The sequence below is a fragment of the Poecile atricapillus genome, chromosome W (genome assembly GCF_030490865.1).
Source record: "Poecile atricapillus isolate bPoeAtr1 chromosome W, bPoeAtr1.hap1, whole genome shotgun sequence".
NCBI lineage: Eukaryota > Metazoa > Chordata > Aves > Passeriformes > Paridae > Poecile > Poecile atricapillus.
In genome coordinates this window covers 23,466,339-23,485,797 of record NC_081288.1, presented here as the reverse complement: position 1 = coordinate 23,485,797, position 19,459 = coordinate 23,466,339, and the positions used below count along the sequence as shown (strand labels likewise).

General features: G+C 40.1%; 1 protein-coding gene across 1 annotated transcript in view; it reads right to left on the bottom strand.

Moving 5' to 3' along the window:
* Window positions 1-18,887, bottom strand: part of LOC131592219 (DNA-directed RNA polymerase III subunit RPC2) — a 71,713-nt gene extending 52,826 nt beyond the window's left edge. The window contains exons 1-11 of the mRNA XM_058863600.1: window positions 18,709-18,887; window positions 17,201-17,233; window positions 16,614-16,670; window positions 16,468-16,532; window positions 16,039-16,114; window positions 12,808-12,908; window positions 10,546-10,637; window positions 9,791-9,908; window positions 8,656-8,764; window positions 1,706-1,828; window positions 114-230 (exon numbers count right to left, since the gene is read on the bottom strand). Of these exons, the coding sequence (XP_058719583.1) occupies window positions 114-230; window positions 1,706-1,828; window positions 8,656-8,764; window positions 9,791-9,908; window positions 10,546-10,637; window positions 12,808-12,908; window positions 16,039-16,114; window positions 16,468-16,532; window positions 16,614-16,670; window positions 17,201-17,233; window positions 18,709-18,774 (957 nt within the window). The 5' untranslated portion in view covers window positions 18,775-18,887. The remainder of the gene's footprint in view (window positions 1-113; window positions 231-1,705; window positions 1,829-8,655; window positions 8,765-9,790; window positions 9,909-10,545; window positions 10,638-12,807; window positions 12,909-16,038; window positions 16,115-16,467; window positions 16,533-16,613; window positions 16,671-17,200; window positions 17,234-18,708) is intronic.
* Between the last annotated feature and the right edge of the window lie 572 nt (window positions 18,888-19,459).

The following is a 19,459-nucleotide window of genomic DNA, read 5'->3' as shown; positions in this document are numbered from 1 at the left end:
CTTTATCTCAGCTACAAAGCCATCAAAGACATTTTTCCCTGCCAACAAAGCTCACACCATAAATAACCATACAAGATTATTCCTGTTTAATAAACTCCCAGAACATCACATACAAGCACATGGGTCAGAATGGTTGATGCCAGCAGCTCTCGGGCTTCTTCCATCTTTGTTTTCTTTGGGCCTCCCCACATCCTTTGCCTTCGTACTTTGTTTCCAATATACTTCAATGCCTGTGAAGGAGGGAATTAACCTGAGTTAATATCAGAGTTTCAACCTATACAAATATACACATATGTGGAGTTACGTGTGTATTCCTCAACCAGTGCAATCTCACCAGCCATGGATGATACAAACACCAAAGAAACTGCAAAATAACAAAGATGTAAGTGATACTAAGAAAAAAAATCCTGAAAATTGACACAACTGACTATGCATACAACATGTTTATCACAGGTTGGTAACATTTGGAACGGAAAGGGGTGAAAATTCTTTACTATGATACTGAAAGAAAGTATATGGCAGATATATAGAAAAAAGGATTCTATAAATTCCAAAGATATCTAGTTCATTTATTTAGAATTTTCACCTTCAGTTCTTTTGTGTACTTGCTATATTTCATTCAGATATTAAACCATGAGGTGACACTCACTGTTTAATATCCCCAAAAGCTACTGTGTGGCATCCATGTCTGTCTCCAGGAGTGCCTTGCAGTGGACTCTTACTCTCCTACCAGTTGTCAATCAATCTGCAGAATTCCTAGTTAGATTTGTCAAGAAGCTATCCAAGTCCACACAAGAAGTTCCTGCCTGGAAATGAAGCCATGAAGGTATGTGAAAGAATCACCCTCTCCACTAAATGACAGGTTATCCTTTCCATCTGCTACCCTTTCCCACAAAGAGCTATCTCTCTATTAACTTCATTTGACATTTCTTGCACAGAATACCTTCTGCATTTCTGTTTTTCCAACTTCCTGGATACTTCACATTCCTCTGTGTTGCTCCAGCTCACCATCTTACTCATCTGACTCTGAATTAGGAGCTCTTTAAGCTAGCTGGAACCCTCAAAAGCCTCCAAATATGAAAACCAGAAAGGTATTCACTTTAAAACACTAAACATCACACACAGAATGATTTGACAAAGTTTACAATGAAATAGCAGAAATAAGATTAATCTCCAAAGGCTTCTTCTAGCAGAATAATATATTCTCATTTCCTCCCAGCAAAACTGCCTAAGTTGTGGCTAACTAAAAAAAGTACATGAACCAAGAGAATTCTGCAGAGTCTTTAGCAGGACAGAGGGTAGCTGCTACTGTAGGCTTCATACCAGAGATTAGAATGGGAGCATATCTATTCCTGGTGAAATGGTCATACCCACATCAACAGGGCATCTGCAAAATGGGGTATGCAACTCCTTTTCAAAAAAAGTCTTCAATCCCTGATTTTATATACAGGATTATGTCATTAAAACACAACCTTGGGCTTCTGAAAACAAAGCATTGCTTGACTTTGATTTTTTTATTCTCCAGTTAGGTTATGAGAAAAAGTCTCACGTTTGACAAGTCCTGATGCTTTAAAAAGCCCCAGCTTGAAATAAACCCCCAAAACAAACCTTAAAACACAAAGTCTATGTCCACTGCTGACACAGCAAAGTGGTCAATACCCACTGTCTTGATTTTTATGGTCTCTGGCCATGTGAAAAGACACACCTGCATCTGTGTAAAAATCTGAGCTTTTTGGCATTCTTCCAGGCTAGGAGCAAATGCAGCCATCACATGTTCCTCTGTGCCAATCATCTGTACAATCTCCTGGTCACTCTCAACACCCATGGCCTAGGAAGAGAAGAAAAGACAGAAATAACACAGGCTTTATGTTAACTCACTGACATTTGCTTATGCTAATTTGGTATTGTTTGTCTGCATTACTACTAAGCAAGAGCTAGTTCTTCTCTAAGAAACTGTGCCATCTGGCACTGGCAGCACATATTCCAGCTATGGAAGAACGTTAAATGGAAATCTTGATAAGCAGCAGGAACACACAACACTTTTTGGAGAGCTGTTTTGGGTTTTTTTTTTTCCTTTTCTTCACTGACAGGAGTTAAATTCTGTGGGGTTTTTTCTTATGGAAAAAAAAAAAATGAGTAAAAACAAATCAAAATGTTTAACAATGAAAACCAAGACAGATTCTACAATAAAGAAAGGAAGGTGAAATTTCTTAAATGGTACTCACAGTCTCTTACCCCAAGCAAATTTGCAAACTCTGTTGACTGTGATGTTGCCCATCATATTTGAGAAATGTTTACAATTTACCCCCTTTGCAGCTCTCTGCATTTAGAAGATGACTTCACTACACAATTCCACTTGAAAGACATTCTATTATTTCACTGATCCATGGACACCTTGTTAGACTTTATACTGCAGAAAAAGCTTAATAAACTAAGAAAGCGCTTAACAGGTTTAGAAAAATCTCTGTATCAGTAAGTGTTTCAAGGTGGCATCCAGCAGTGAAGGCTTTTGTGGATTCCAGATGGTGCTAAAGCTCCCCCCCTTCACACATTTGCCTGGAGCTCTGCCATATCAAGAAATGGAATAATCTCACTAAACCTCTTCTGGCTGAGTTATAATATGTTTCTCAGAACTTTGTGAGGAAGTTACGTTTGCATTCACATTATTCTCCAAAGTGCCTGCCACAAAGACCATTGTAAATAATGGCCTATGTAGACACTAGTATTCTGGTTCTCATTAAAAACTGGCAGTACCCCAAAAAGTCACATTTTCCTCAAAAATGCAGAAATACCTTCCCTTCTTATTGCCTTCGTGGAGTGTCACTTTGCTTAACACCTAGCTAACGCCATTTCCTTGTAAAACTGTTGCTCTAATTGTGAAGTATTCAGTTTCTTTTTTTCTTTCATTTCTTTCTTTTTGAACAAAGAAGTGGTTGAAGTTCCTTTAAACTCAAACTCTTGTCTTTTCACCTTGTGGTTTATTAGAAATTAAAAGTGCTGAAAAATATTACACACCTGGAACAGTGTGAGGACTCTCCTCTGTTAATAATGCAAAGCCCAGATCGCAATTTCACCATCTCAGACAGACTTGAGTGCCAACTCGAGATATAGTTACTTCACCAGGTAAGAGTGTTTCATCATAGTTTGATCCCATTAAGTAGTCACCCCTCTGATCTCAAGGCTCTTTTCAGAACCAGAAGTTAGCCATATGATATTATTGTGGTTGAGATCTCTGTTTCTCAAATATTATTACACTTCCTCACCCTTTTAAATAAGGTCACACAGTAGTTAAAAACACCTCAGCAGAGAAGTTAACAAAACCCCTCCTGACCTAAGAGCCAGACTCACAAGGTAAGTAAAAGCATGAAAGCTTCACAACAGTAAGTTTCCATGTGTCTAGGATTTAATAGCTGACCAGGAAACTAGTTCAGGAACAACTAGATTCATACAACTGTTGTACTTAATCTAGAACTTTTTAGAAGAATAAAATTGTTGTGCCATTCTAGGCACGTATACCACAAATACATTTATCTAAAGCACATCAGCTGCAAGCTGATATCACCCCATTTCTGCTTGTCAAGTTAATTCTAGGATGGCAACCAAATCTTAAGGGTCATATAAAAACTGGGGGGGGAAAAAGTCAATCTGAATTTTTATTACGTTTTTTCATCCATTAAAAACTGAAAGCCATAGTAAATTAAAGAGGGTTGATGATTTCTTCTGCCTTGACGAATTCTTTAATCAAAAGTGTTACAGCAAAAGGATGAGAGTAAGACAAATCTATGCCTGCATAGATTTTTTAGCTGGAGCTAGTACCAGCAAAATCACTTGAGAATTCTCAGTTTCTGAGTGGTAAAGACTAAGCTCTGTCACCAAACAACATATGTTATGTTGTTAAATATGTGCAAATTGAAGGAAATTAATTTATGGGTAATGACTAAAATTCAGGCAAATGACTGAAAAAGATGTGCTAATACAACAGCCTAAAAGTAAACCTATTTATTCTCCTCTATACTCTCAACAATTCTGATCAGAGTTGCATACACAAATCCACCTACATGCAACACTGAGAGGACAAGCAGCAGGCCCATGCTGCGATCAGACAGATTTGTAATCTTAACGCTTTGGTTTTCAGTAAATTTGGCCCTGATGTTATCCTTCCAAGGAAAACCAAACAAACAACTAATAAACCAAACCAACCAAGAGAAGTACTCTGGAGTTAGCCTGTAAAATCATTAGGACAGTAACAAAATATTCCTTGGTTGTTACTTGTGTTACAGAAACAGGGAGGACGTGCCATACAGGAATGGGCCCAACGCTTAAAAAGCAAAGCAATAGTAAGATGTCTTGTTTCTTTTTGATTGGAAGGCAAGGTCACAAAGGGATAATTTTATGGGGAGGGGGAAAGGAGACTTTGTAAAAGCATAATTTGACAGTGGCAGTGAAAGGATGAGGAAGGAGACACTAGCAGGCTGCTGAAGACCACAGTTGAAGGGTAGCAGTCAATGGACATAAAACAGACAAGGCAAAGCAAGCATTCAGAATTTCAGATCATCCTGAGTCCAAGTGGGAGAAAGTGGTCCAAGTGGAATCAACTCCTTCTTAGGACTGGGGAACTTCCTCTGCCCAAATGTGTTTGTGTCCATCTTTGTGTGCACACACACACGTACAGATGAGAGTGTGAGCCCAGCTCTTCCTCCCCCAGCTCATGTCTTAATGATGATGTCTAGGCGTTTCCATGGCACTTCCCTAGAATGTAGTTCTGCAGTCCATCAGGCCAAATTACAGCACAGAGACAGGCAGATGACTGGATTAAAAAGATGTCAGGGTAGTTCAAGGTTGACATCACAGACAGAATTGGTCTAGAGCTTTCATAATTCAAAAGATACGAGCTATGAAACAACAGCCATGGGAACCCATAATCCTGCAGATCCAGTCAGACCACCATCCAGCTGTTCCTCTGGAGCTGCACCTTAACAGCTCCAAGGATAAACCAGGTTTATAAAAATGAAATTCAGCTTGCTGTTCAAATCTTTTGCCGCAGGTCCTAGAACAGTTTCTTATAGCTCCCACAAAAACTAAAGATACCTCATCTAGTGATTCAGGTCATAAAATTCAACTTCTAAGTCCCTGTAGGTTACTTATAATCCTCTTCCTTCCCTAACCAGTTTTGATGCAGCATACAACCTTCATTTACTTCAGCTCCCAGGGCTCATTCATACCTACCAAACTGAGATCACAAAGTCAAAAGAAAAAGAGCTCTTACCTTTGAGCAGTTCTAACTCCCTGCAATGTAGGGAGCATCCTGCAAAAGCAGCCAGCACCATCTTACCTCCAACTCGGATGATTCTCAGGATACAAACACCCTTACATAGCACACAAACATCCCACACCTCCTCCAATGCTCACTGCTACCTGTAACTGTCCAAGCCCCCCAGGTAAAGCATGTGCACCTCCTAGCCTGACATATTCAAGAGCACTGTGCACAGTTCACATAGCCCTATGAGATGCCCACAGCCAACACAGCTAAAACAAAGGTCTCTTGGGGCCGCAAGGCAGCTCAAGACACTATAAACACCCCTGTGGTTGCATATGTGTATTAACTAATGAAGAAGTGTTACAAAGTAAGCAGGAAGCAAATTAGCTGTGCTTGTTTCCCATTAAAAGGCAGTTAACAGCCCTTTAAAAACTGCAACAAACACATACTTAAGGGGCAAGATTGTGTTTTATGTCACTTCTTCGAAAGTCAAGTTGCATTTCCCTATATAGGGACGGCACAAATGCTTTGTCACTCATAAGAAAAAAAGTCAGGAAAAACTATTTAAGCTACCACAGCTACAAAGCTCTAGCTCCCCCACATCTAAAGAGCAGATACCCCAAGTCTGCCCTAGAATAGTGCCAGGCACATCCCTTTTGTAGCCTATCAAATTGCAGTTAGTTGTGGTCAATGTGCTAAATTTCACAAAACCACAGCTTGCATGTGTTTGGCACAACTGGCTGTAAAACATCAGAGCACGCCTATCCCAAAGATCCCTACAGGTCTGGATGGCAGAAAAAACAAAGCAACAGGACAAGGTGATTCTGGCTTGCAGTTATGGAGAAGGATGAACTGAATGCAGATGCCTCCTTTAGGGTGACCCACACAATCCAGTCCCTATCTAATCTAACCAGATCAAGGGACCTTTAGATCTACTTTACTCCCATGGCTCCCCAAAGCCCAGGTGCCTGGGCTTCACTCCTCACCAAAAGCAAGGATGGAGAACTCTGTGTTCAGGTCTTCCCCTAGCATGCAGCTCTGTCAGTTGGTGGTGTTTGTAATGTTCTCTATTTCACAGTCCTTGCTTTTGACAAAGATATCTAGAGGATATATTAGTACACCTCCACCTTACAGATGCATTAGCTTTAAATACACATTAGATTATAGATCTGCAATACTTGCTTTCTCTTCTGTAAAGCTACAATGATTTTCTGCACCTGATCTATTTCTTAAGTCACATACAAAATGTCAGGTCAATTAAAGCTATTGAGACTAGAAAGACAATCCAAAATTGCTCCCCGTCTCGCAGATAGTCCCTGACAAACTGCCCCCTCTAGCTGGCCAATGCATTGAATGGCAGCCTTCTACCAATTCCTATTTTTTTTGTTTCTTAGTCAAAACACAGAGGTCTTTGGAACTTGGTTGTAGCCTAGATGCCGGTCTGAGAGGAAATGCAGAGCAATGGATTTTTGCCATTGCTTTCTCATTTTAGCTTTTAATTAGAAATTATACATCAGGCTGTTTCAGTACAAGTTAAGGATTCAAAGGCAGTCAAAACTTCAGACCTTAGATTGTCTATACAGCTTTATTTAGTCCCTTGCAGATGTGGATCTCTACATCACAAGAAGCAGAACAGCTACTAGTAACAAGGAAGACACATACTTCATGCCCAAGGCCTGAGTGCTGGCAGAAAGGAATTATTCTCCTTGCTTTTCCAACAAGTCTCCTCTGTATAATACTGCTGTGTGAGAGAGCTGAAGTTAGACAGGCATTCCTAAGTTTGGGATTGTCCAGGCTGAGGGCTATTGCATTTGTAATCTTGCTCCTAGCAGTTAAATAGAACAAAGCAACAGCACATTAGAGCAATGCCCAAGAAAGGAAAATCGCAGACTGGTGACTGCTTTCATTTCCAGCTGGAGACTCGTCAGAAGCAGACAGAAGATCCCTGAATTTCATGTCGTTAAAGGAAATGACCACTCATGAGAACTGCTAGAATGGAACATTCAGAATAGTTAAAGTGGGTGTAGCTAATTTTCTACCGTATTAAATCAAAATAAATAATTTAAAAACACTACAGCCTAGAACTTCTAACAGCTGCAACCCCTTATTCAATTAATAAATGAAAAATTAAGAAATATTATCTAAAATATAAAAGATACTTATGATGAGAGGCATAATTATAGCAAACTACTTTATTACCTTATTGTCATAAGGTAATAAAGTAGTCAGTACAGCTTTGCTTAGAAAAACAAGCCAACAACCAACTCCTCAGACAACAACCCATAGCAGTTAGTTTACATGAGCAGGTATTTATCTGTACCAGCACAGGGTGACAAAACATAATAAAAGTCTATAAGGTAAGGTAAGGTGGAATCCAGCAGTTTGGTACTGGAGCAAATGGATTAAGAGCCATATTAACACTTTCCTGCAACACAAGAATTGTGAACTTAATCCTGGCACTTTTATGTGCATTTCTGTCCATAAATACCTTCTCAAACTCGGTTAACTCTGGTCACTAAAAACAGATGATCTCCTCCCTTATTTGAAGAGATTTTCTTAATCAGAGCTAATATCCATTTATTTACCTCTCAAGTCTAAACCCAATGATTAAACTATTTTCTAGTGCCAAGGCACACCAAGCACTGTGGTAATACGGAAAAACCCATAAATAACATTTGCGCTTTGGGCACGACCAGCTCGGATGCTGCAACCTCGTGCTGCCCTCTCCTGGCACATCATTTCCTGTGACCACCTCTCCAAACTTTCCGTGCTGTAACCCGCTACAGAGAACACAAAAAGAGAGTTTTGCCTAGATCCATCCAGTCAGAGGCTTTTTCGTGCCTCCAAGAATGCAGCCCAACTTCCTCCTGCACACACAACGTAACAGCCTGTAAATTCACAGGCAGCAGCAAAGCATTACAGGACAGGAAGGAACTCCCAGCTGTTGGCAGGACAGGTCCCAGCCTAAGGCCTGGCCATGCCCTACTGTCGTTTCCAGCAGCTGGACAGAGCATGTCCATCCACCACCTCTCCTGGCTTTAGTCCATGCATTTGACTCCACAGACAGAAACCCAGAAACAACGACCCTTAACACAACTTGTAACATAGCTCGTAACAAAGCAAAATCCTTCTGACTTGTAGCAACCTCAGAGGGCAGAGTAAGGGGGTGGCAGATATTTCTCTTGGCCCAGCAATGCTCTCCTTGCAGAAAATCACTTATTCTCCTTTTTGCTGTACAATAAAGATGACTTCCCAGGGGAAAAAAGCTCGCAGTTTCTAAGCCCTGCCAAGTCCTTCTGTACATATTAACTTGAGAGCTGCTGTCAATCTTCATTCTGGAGCTACAGCACAGCATTTTTCTCTCTTTTTTTTTTTTTCCAAACAAATAGCTGTATTACCTTAAATATGATAGCAATGGGAATATCTTCTGACAAAGTGTTGTGCCTCAGGTAAAATCTTCCTTGTTTCACAACCATATTTGTTCTGCTCTTCTTCTCATGAGTGGAACTGAAGTTAAAATAAAAAGAATACCATGTCCAACAGTGTACTGACTCCTAGAATCTTTTCTATAGAATTTAGCAAGCTTGAACAATCTTTCAGCTGAATTAATCCCATTTTCTCCTCTTTTAAAAATTCCATCAAACCAGTCACGGATCAGCCTGTAACTTCAAGGTAATAGGGAATTATCACCTGTGCTGGGGACTATTTGGAATATTTGACTTAATCAAGTACAAGTCAGTACTTTTAAAAATCATCTTTACACGCTTTGACAATCAATTTTGATATAACCAGCAAGGTCAAACTGTGAACAAGTACTGCAGCAACAGTGGTAATGACATAACAGTACTTGGTGGTACATTAACTTCATCCAGACTTACTGAGAGACCACAGAGTAGCTAGGAGAGACGTGAGAGGCCTCTGGAGAAGAAAAAACAGCCCTCACACTGAACAGTCACAAGCACCATAAAACAGACCAGCATGCAGCTTAAAAAATAAAAAACAACCAACCAAAAGCTGAACAAAATTGAAACAAAACTTGATCAAGGAGGAAAGGCCAAATTTAGACTACTTTACCATTTTCAGTAATTTGCATTGTACAAAAATATTTCTTTCCTCCTCAGCTGCCTTTAACTTTAAGTTTTTATGCCAATTTTATATAGAGAGGCAGACAAAAGGTTACATCCAATTTCCACTGCAGTAACTTCATGTTACTTGCTGCAAACTGAGACCAAACACCATCAATTAGGAAGTGCAAAGTGCACTTTGTTACATTAGAGCTTGCTTTTCCTAATCTGGGATGAATCCTGAAATACATGAGCCACTCTCACTAATTTTTGTGGGAATACTACACTATTTAGGGATTGAAGTTTTAGCATACAAAATGACAGTAGCAAAACAGGAGCACTGAATGTCTACAGCTTTTTCTGGTTAAACTATACTAGGAAGAAACCTCCACAGCCATTTCAACCACAACAATGAAGTTCTAAAGCTTTGGGTTTATCTCCTTTATGTAACGCTAGGAATTTACTATACCTGGTAACAGAAGCGCCAACTGTGCCTTTTCTGTCAGCTTCAACAATAATTCTGTTTTTGGATAACTGCTCTTGAATAAGAATGACTTTCTCTACACCTTTAACAATGAAATAGCCACCTAGTTAACAGAAAAAAATATTTTGCATGTCAGTACCCTTGCACCTTATTTGTCTCATCCAATATGCCTTTGAATATAACTTATTAGAAAGTAAATCATAAGTACACAATGGGAGAGTAAATTCTCCCTTAAAAGAGTAATGAACAAACTTGACAGACAAAAACCAAAGAAGTTGCTTGTTACAACCCTCCAACTCCTCCCTACATATCAAATAATGCCATGTAATTTTTAACACTTTATTCTTGCTTTACAAAGGGCAATGACAAATGAGAGTTCCCACCCTGGAGGATATCATGCTCCACTCTTCCCTAATCTGTTTAATTTTCAATGAATTAACTCATTTTTTTTTCTCATACAACACATCACTGTACAACACTATATACAAAATCCAAAATAATATATTCAAAATTTTGGTGTGTTGTTTTTTGTGGTTGAAAACTCAGTCTGCAAATACCAGCTATTCATGTTCTCAACCAAAAGCCTGACAATTTTTTTAGTTGCAAGCACACACTTGAGAAGTTTCCACAAAGACTTAATGGTGGCAGGAAACACACCAGAGGGGTATTTCTTTGCTGAAGAAGACTTAAAACTCAAAGCACAGACAGGGGAAAATAAAAGAACATGAGTGAAAATGTACCTGGATCTAATGGACACTCATTTAGTTTGGCAAATTCTGCAGGAGTTTTCCCAGTAAGTACACAATTGGAGCTACGCAGCATTATAGGCATTCTACAAGAAAACCAGTTACAATTTTACTTCAGACTCAGAGAGAAAAATATGAATAGTCAAATTCAGAACAAAAAACCATGCTGAACAAACTGGAGAGACACATTTAAGGTAATCAGAACTCATACATGCTGTAACCAACAAGTTTTCATTTAAGTCCACCTTATTTCATTGAACATATAACTGAAAAGAGACCTGAAACTGTACACCTACAAGCAGAAACCAAAAACTTCCTATTAAATTGTTATGTAACTATCAGGCATCATGACAAGCAGGGTCACCAAGGCCAGTGATTAGTGCAGAGACTCCTGGTCCCCAAAACGGTCTGCAGAGAAGGACATGTCACTGCAGATCCACTGTTACCAGTTTTCATTAGATAAAGTTAGTTCCTATCTCATTTCCCACACAGGAATGACACCTTCTGGCTGCAGAGAGATAGTGCCTCTAATTCATAACCTAAGCAAGAAGCTGCCCCAGTAGTAGCTCTGATTTCCCTGGTGTCCTTGCAGAGAAGCCTGCAAGCAAACATTTTGTGAAGCAACATGTGGTGGAAAGATATTCCAAGAAATTAAAAACAAATTCAGTGCTTAATTAAGTAAATAAAAGAGAAACTAAAGATTCACCATGAGGACAGTCAAACAGTGGAAGAGCTGCACAGGGAAGTTGGGCAGTCTCCACTCATGGAGGTCTTCAGGACCTGACAGGATGAAGCACTGAGCTGACGCATTTTGAGCGGGAGGCTGTGCAAGAGGCTGAGCAGGAGACTGTACTCTTTCAACCTGAATTATTCTGTCACCCCATGGTAAATCATGGAATGGTCACTTTTACAATTTGAATATTCAACAACAAACCAGCAATGACTTTGCAGTTATTATTGAAAAGTGTACTTTTATAGTCAGCTTCATATCATACCTTTTCACTCTCAGATTTCTCATTAAAACTTTGGAAAGAGAGCACAGTTTGCTTCCAAAGAGAAAGCTGTATTTCACAAAAGATAAAAAGTTTACCACTACATCTACCAAAAGACCTCCATGTCCTTTAGCCTCTTCCACCAAAAAGTTGATTTTTGATCCAGCTTATAGAATTTCACTCCTTGGTGGACAGCCTTTGTAAGAACTGTGTTCCAAGTGTTTTCTAAAACACACGTTGACAATAATTATTTATGAGTTCTATTAAACAAATATTTTCAACCTCTAAGACTATTCATTCAATTTCACTTCAATAAAAAACAAGATTAGACTATATTTCCTGTATTCAAATATTATAAATTATTTTTATTTCTTTGCTGTTCTCATATTGTTGTATCTTAAAAGAAAACTGATGAACTCATATTCTGTACTTCTGCAGATTAAAAAAAGCTATCTTGTCACTATATTTCACTGAAAAAGTGCGTTCTAGAGACAAAAAGCTTCATATGACAAGCAAAATCTTTTATCACACAAAATATAAGCTTAATGCATTAGCTGTTTATATCAGAAACAGGAAGCAGTTGGCATAACGTAAAATGGAATACTTCAATGCTATTACTGCAAACTCCAGTGAAACACCTGTCCCAGTTCAAACTGCATATCAAACAAGAGCACTGGCCAAAGGAAATATATATAATACGGACAGATGAGGAATGTTATTTCCCATGGAAATCATAACTGGATATGAACAGTTTTTAACAGCAAAAAACTTTTTGCATGTATGCTTTTAAAGCTAGTCTAATAATGTAATTTAAGCAATTTTAAATGAAACCTTAACTTGTGCAGCAGAACTAATCCTTGCTTTACTGGTCTTACCATGCACCTTCCACAGATGCTACTCTACATACGATGTATGAAAGACTAAGTAATTTGGCTACAAAGCAAATATGCCTGATTTCATTTTACAATAATGCAACTTGCAGCTCCATGCATGCATTTACTTCTGTGGTTTTATACCAACAGAATCAGAGACAATATTCATCCTTATATCTATCCTTCTCTGGAAGGAGACATTATCAGAAGCTTTTGCAAAACACTATCTTAGACCCTAAAATTCATGTACAGCTGTTTATGAAGATTTGCCTGCTTATTGTTTCTTTTAACAAGGAAGCAAGGTTGGACTACATGTGTTTTGCAGTAAAAACTCTTCCCAGCATGGCAGCAAAGGAAAAATGCCAGCAGAAGCTCAGCACGTGGTGTCTCACCTGCCAATGGGTAACGCATTGCGGATGATCCTCTGGCTGCCCCGTGTATATTCAATATCCACGGTAATCGGCGCAGAATAGGTCATGTCCCTCAGGCGGCACTGAAAGGACAACAGGCACATGGTCAGGTGTTGACTTCAAGCTGAAGAACCTCTCTTAAAACAGCCTGTATTTGGCCTATCCTGTAAATCCTCACAAAGAAATCAAGCAAAGCAAAGCTTCAGCAACATCTTCATGATAGCTGAAGTATGTTGGACAGACTCTCCTGCTTAAAATAAAAACCAAGAAAATCCAAACACAATTGCTCTGATTTTCAAAAGCAGACAGCAGATCTGTGCCTTCAGAAGACAGCACTGCAGAGATTAGCTTCTAAAATCTCTAATTAAACAAACAGGTCTAATTAAACAAACAGTTCTAATCAGCAGAGCTGGCATAAAGACCAGAGTGTGTCTGAGCAGTGCTCAGCTCAGGGACATTTGTATATGCAGACTCTCAACAGCTGAAGACTTGTGCTGCCATATGAAGTCTGACAGCACGGAAAGGCGCAAGATTGAGAGAGACACCAAGCTACCTTATCAGCAGAATGAGCAAACCTCACTGTATGGTACCATTTCTAAAGATGACTTACCGAAGGCTCACTAGAGAATCACTTCTTGCAAGGATTCCCTGAATTTTTCTGCAAATTGCTTGGAGATTGAAAGAAGCAAAATAAACACATCTAGGACATTAGATATCTCATGGTTCAAACATTTCTAATCCAATCTTTCTGGTCTGCTCTCCCCAGCCTCACTCTAAGATGTTGCCAGCCCTCAAGGTACTGTGCCTTTTCATGCAAGACAGGCCTTACTGCATCTGCTGAACACAACAGAGCAACTCACAGCAGGTCATTCGTGACCTCACTGTGCATGCTTTTACCTTTCATCTCCAGGATCACAGGTTTAACAGTAGTCAGACCTGCACATCTATGATTCTGCAGTCTTTCAGTGTATTGCTTATCCACAAATGAAAGGCAATTAAGATTATACTGTGTATTGAAGATGCAGCTCTATGGAAAAATATGCCTCAAGAATCATCACAAACTGGATGCTTCTCCTCTCCACACTACAAAGTTAACCTATTCTCTAATAATAAAATACTGATATACACCAGCAGCTTTCAAGCCATGCTTTGCAAGAAACTAGGTGCCATTTTGCTCCCAGAAACTACATCCAATTTAAAAGTAACTGAGAATATTTCCATATTCTAATTACTTTAAATTCTTCTGTGTGAATATCATCATCTGTATGAGTTCAATAAACTCCCATAAGGACTCTCCCAAAAAGAGAGTTAGATGGACTCTTTAATACTACTTGGGGAAAAAAATGCCTTGGGATTCTCTGTGTGTGCTTTTTTTAACACAAGACACAGATAAAAAATACAAATAACAGTGTAATATTCCGGCATGTGTAATTTTTTATCACCTTCCTTGAGGTAACTTACTATAAACACCTGAAAGTAAAAGAAAGGCATGACTTGATATACACTCCGACCCTCATAAAAATCTAATGATTTTAGGTGATTTTGGGAAGGAATTTTATAAGCCTTCAACAGAGAAATATAACAGCAGACTCCTAACTATCCAACCCTTTTTTTTTTCCTGAAGGCACCCAGGCTTGACCTGAGCACCATCCTATTTAAGGGAATAACTGTGGCCTCCATGTGTGTACAACACACCGAAAATAAAGAGAAATAATGCACTAACATTAAGCATCAACAAGAATATACTTGAGATACAAGAGTATCTTATTCTAAACTCAAGGTCAGTATGCTCTATAAGCATTTATTTAGCTGCCTTCTGCATATATAGTCACTTGAATTATACAGTAAGCAAGCATATTAATACCCGAATTCTTGAGTATGAGTTGTTGGCCACAAACAATTTTTTGCATGCAATTTCATTATTTCATTCATATGAAAGAAATGCTTCCTGTTGCATTTTGTGCATGTTCACATCTACTGATTGAGTATTATCTACACATTTGTGAGGTGCAGCAACTATCATGTATTACATCTGGCTGAGTTATTTGCTTTATTTCAAAGCTTTCCATCAAACCAAATGAGATTTGAGTCAGGTCACTCAAGACAGAAAGTGGCTACGTCCAAGTGGCAGTCACTGGACAGCTGATTCTTATAGAATTTTTTCAAAGCACATAATGCATTTCATTATTGCCTAGATTAAATGATGAAAAAGACATTTCAATATCAAATGGATAAGCAAGGAAAAAAGCAACTGATACATGAACTGAGTTATGAGGTTGACAACAGCCTGCATGTAAGTAAATGACTACAAGTTCCAAGTTCAGTTCCCCCTTCAGAGACCAAAAAGAGGTCGCTCCCTCTGTTGCAGTGGTATAAATCTCAAAGTAGGGTAGCATGAGAGAAATACTGTGTTCTTGAGCACTTTGAAGAGAACTGAATGGCTCTAGATACCTGAAAGCAATCCTATAAAGTTCAAAGCTTATGTTAGCTTATGGCTTTCTCATACATATGGAAGCCACCTTATATCCTGTTGGTCAAAACCAAGAGACCTTCTGATTTCAGTCACAGCAGCATGTCCTCCAACATGCATCTTTATTCCAGAAGTACACAGTCCATCTGTTAACCTACATGCCTACAGCACCATCATGAAATTAAATATACTCTTCAGAAGGCTGACGTTCTTCTGCAACTTCTTCTAATTTCAACAGTTTCTATCTGTTTCTGCTTAAAGTTTCCATGTTTGCTTTCTGAATCAGACTTTAAAAATATGAGCAAAAAATCAAATACAAGTTCCCAAAGACTGGAAGGGAAACAGAGACTGAAATGACGTATGGTGCAGACAGCAGCAAGGCTAATATTAAAAAGAAGTTAATAAAAATATCAAAGAACTTTATGCATTATAGCATGTTCAGCTCTGTCATAAGGAGAGCCACAGGATTAAGCAAAAGAAGAACTTTCACTACTTTCAAGGAAACCTACTCAAATTCAGCTAGCAAAAAACACTGAATACAGAAAAAAAATAAAATTAAAATAAAATTAAAAAGCTTTATTCCATGATGCTTAAAGCTCTGAGGCTTCTTTTTACAGAGATAGTGGAATGCATTGCACTACCTAATGTAGCATTAATGTAGCATCAAAATTACACGCAGCTATTATCCAAGATATTCCCAAGATAAAAAAACAACCCAACAGAACAGATGCAAACATTAATACCTCATGAGGTGATACAGGTCGTGTCACATTGAAGCTTTCTTCCACATCTGGAGTACCCACATAGATATTGAGGTACCTGTAATACAGTTTCAAAATAAGCAATGAGGTAAATATTTTTCATGCAACCTAAAGGAAGCAAAATTTTACACACAAGAAATTACTTTGATGAACACAAGTTGGTTAATAATAAGCAATGATTCTGCCCAAAGTAACTAATTTGAGTTGTGGTCAAATTAGTTAAAATATAGCCTGCATGTGCAGTAAACCTTTTAATCTTCCCATCTTTTATTGCATAAAGTAAGAGATAAGTCATGGAAAACATCCTCTTGATTTAGACCTACACAAGGACTTATAAACATTTGTAGCTGATAACAAACACATGAGATAGCACTCATGCTGCTACCGATATGGAAATCATCTCATGCTTACTTCAGGTACCACATTGGGTCGGCATCACTTGTCACTTTTTCATTGGCCTTCATGATTTTCTTTATCTGGAGGAGAAAAAGAACAAAATGCAACCACAGCCTTTCCTGAGTACTAAGAGCCACTCCCCACCCACCAGGAGAACCTACCTCAACATTGATGAAATAGTTGAATGAGTCTATGTGCTGCTTCACCAGTCCTTTCACCTGAAAAATACATGGACACAGCGAGTAAAATCAGCTTCAATAACGTTAATCACACAAGGCAGAAATTAAGCTATAAGCATTTATAACTCGTTTTGGATAACTGTGCTAAATTCTTTCATCTGACAAACTCCTGCGAAGTGGCTGGATGCTCACTCTCTGGTTCTATACATTTCCAGGCTTACACTGGAGCTGTCATATAAAGAGCATGGATAGGGTCTCTGAGAGCCAGTAAAACAGGAAAATCATCTGAAAACATTACATATATACAGTATGGATTGAGAATAGCCACACCAAAAGGCAAACCTCTAGGAGAATGTCTCCACAAAATAATCTGAATCAAGAAATAACAAGAATAATCAAGAAAACAATCTATGGAATGAATCTATTTATAACTGCAAGGAATTAAAAAGAAAGGCAAAATCCACATGAAAGTGAGGACAGGTATTCTGGGAAACAGTAAAAGCTAGAGAAGGGAATGTAGAGAAAGAAGATGAAGTATTCACACCATGAAATGAGCGTACAGCACTAACCTTCAGAAATGCTGGAAGAAGTCTCCATTTTTCCTGAAAACAAAAAACAGTTTGAATCACCTTTCCAAGGAACAGACAAATATCTAACATGCCTGAGCCTTTTTGTCTGCATGTTTGTTATTTTTTGATCAGTAATATTATTTAAAATCACATCTATTTAGAGAAAAAAAGAAAAAAACATACTCTCTAAAGCAAACAGAGATGGATAAAAATAACCTGGATCATTTGAGCAAACCATAAGTGCAGTATTTACTAAGGATGCAATGGCACACTGTCTTTCCTAAGAGCAACTGATGTGAAAATATATTTTTCTTAGAAATTCCTTAACACCATGTCCTCATTTAAGATCTACTAACCTTTTTTTGGTTTTGTTCTGTTAACACTCTAGATTATATTCCTAGAAAGGGAAGATTTCCTACAACTTTTACTTTACAAAATATACACAAAAATCTCAGACCTGGGACCAGCACTTGTAGACACAAGTCTCTGTAACACTTACCAGGACCCTAAAGCCTACAAAGATTGAGCAAAAGTACTGACAAGTGCTAAGTATATCAAGGTTCCCACAAACTTTCCCCAATTTCTAATCTTTGATGATCACAGGGAAGATCTCTTTACATCAGCCCCACTTTTTTCCCACCATGGCAGGGCAGAAGCTTGGCTGGAGACAAAATCCTTTTATTTAGGAGGAGTGTTCCTAGACCCCATATGCTTCTCCATCTACTACTATTTAAAAATACTACAAAATTAATAACCAAAAAGAAACTGTAGAAAGTTGTTAGCTTTCTTATATCCACAGAAACACTGATGGTGCTCTTGGCTTTCAGCCTGTTGTTTGTTAATCTACTAATCTTGCTTGTGATTCCAATTTAACATCTGATAATGGCAAAGCTAATGCAGTAAAAAGAGACACATGCAGTATGGTGTGGCTTTTACTACCGGTCCCTTGTGGTCTATATGCAGTAGTATTTACAGTCTGGAAAGCTGAAGAGAAGTTGATTTCATGCTTTTATGATTTAATGTCATGTCTAAAAAAGGGGGTTTAATCTGTTAAATAGTAACGCAATTAAACTGATGACCTAGGGATGAGGCTAATGATTTTAATCTTAAATAAATATTTCAAGGCCAGGCTGGAAGGGGCACTGGGCAGCCTGGTGTAGCGGGAGGTGTCCCTGCCATGGCAGAGGGATGGAAGGACAAGAGCTGTAAGATCCCTTCTACCCCAGACCGCCCTGTGACTGCGTGGGGACACAGGATGGGCAGAGACGGGGGACAGGACGGCACCTCAGGAGGCCGAGCCCGGGTTCCTGAGGAGCTGCGCGGGGGCAGCTCGGAACACACAAAGCCTCCCCCCGCAGACACCGAGAGGTGCAGCACAGGCCGGGGGACTCCACGTGTGCGCCGGCAGGCGACTCCTTCCAGCCTAGCCCAGCCCAGCCCAGCTCAGCCCGGCCGCGTTCCGGGAGAGCCCGAGGCGCGCCCGGCCGCTCGCCCCTCGCCCCGCTGACCTCCACTGTGTTGACCGGGGCCGCCGCCTGCTCCGGGGTGAGAGCACCCAGCCCCAGCGCCTCCATCGCCACCCGCGCACCGCGGCGCTGCAGCGCACCGCGTCCCCCCGCGCTCCGGCGCGGCGCCCGAAGGTTCCGGCCCCGCACAGCCCGGGCGCCGCCGAGCGCTGAGCACGGCCACGGCCGGGCAGCCCGCCCCTCACGGTGCCCTCAGCCCGCCCCTCACGGTGCCAGGCCCCTCACGGTGCCCTCAGCCCGCCCCTCACGGTGCCAGGCCCCTCCCGAGGCACTGCAGCCCGCCCCTCACGGTGCCCTCAGCCCGCCCCTCACGGTGCCAGGCCCCTCCCGGGGCACTGCAGCCCGCCCCTCACGGTGCCCTCAGCCCGCCCCTCACGGTGCCAGGCCCCTCCCGAGGCACTGCGGACCTGGCGGCGCCTGAGGGTCCCGCCTGAATCCCGGGAGGCGGCAGGGTCACGGGAGGAGTTGGGCTTGAAACGTCTTTCCTGCAGTTTTTAGCATGTAAAGCAACGTAGGGCATCAGCTTGTAGCGTTTATTCTTCTTTCATCCTCTTGCTGAATCACCTCCAAATTTATTTGTTCTCCTTTTCAAGGGCCTGTGCTATGGTGACACCAAAATTGCAGTCAAATGCGGAGCTACTCATCTGCCCCAGTTCAAGATGAAACAAGAAGCACTAGTGATCTCTGCAGATTCCTGTGGTAGTAAGGTTTTGAGAAATACATATATATAAAT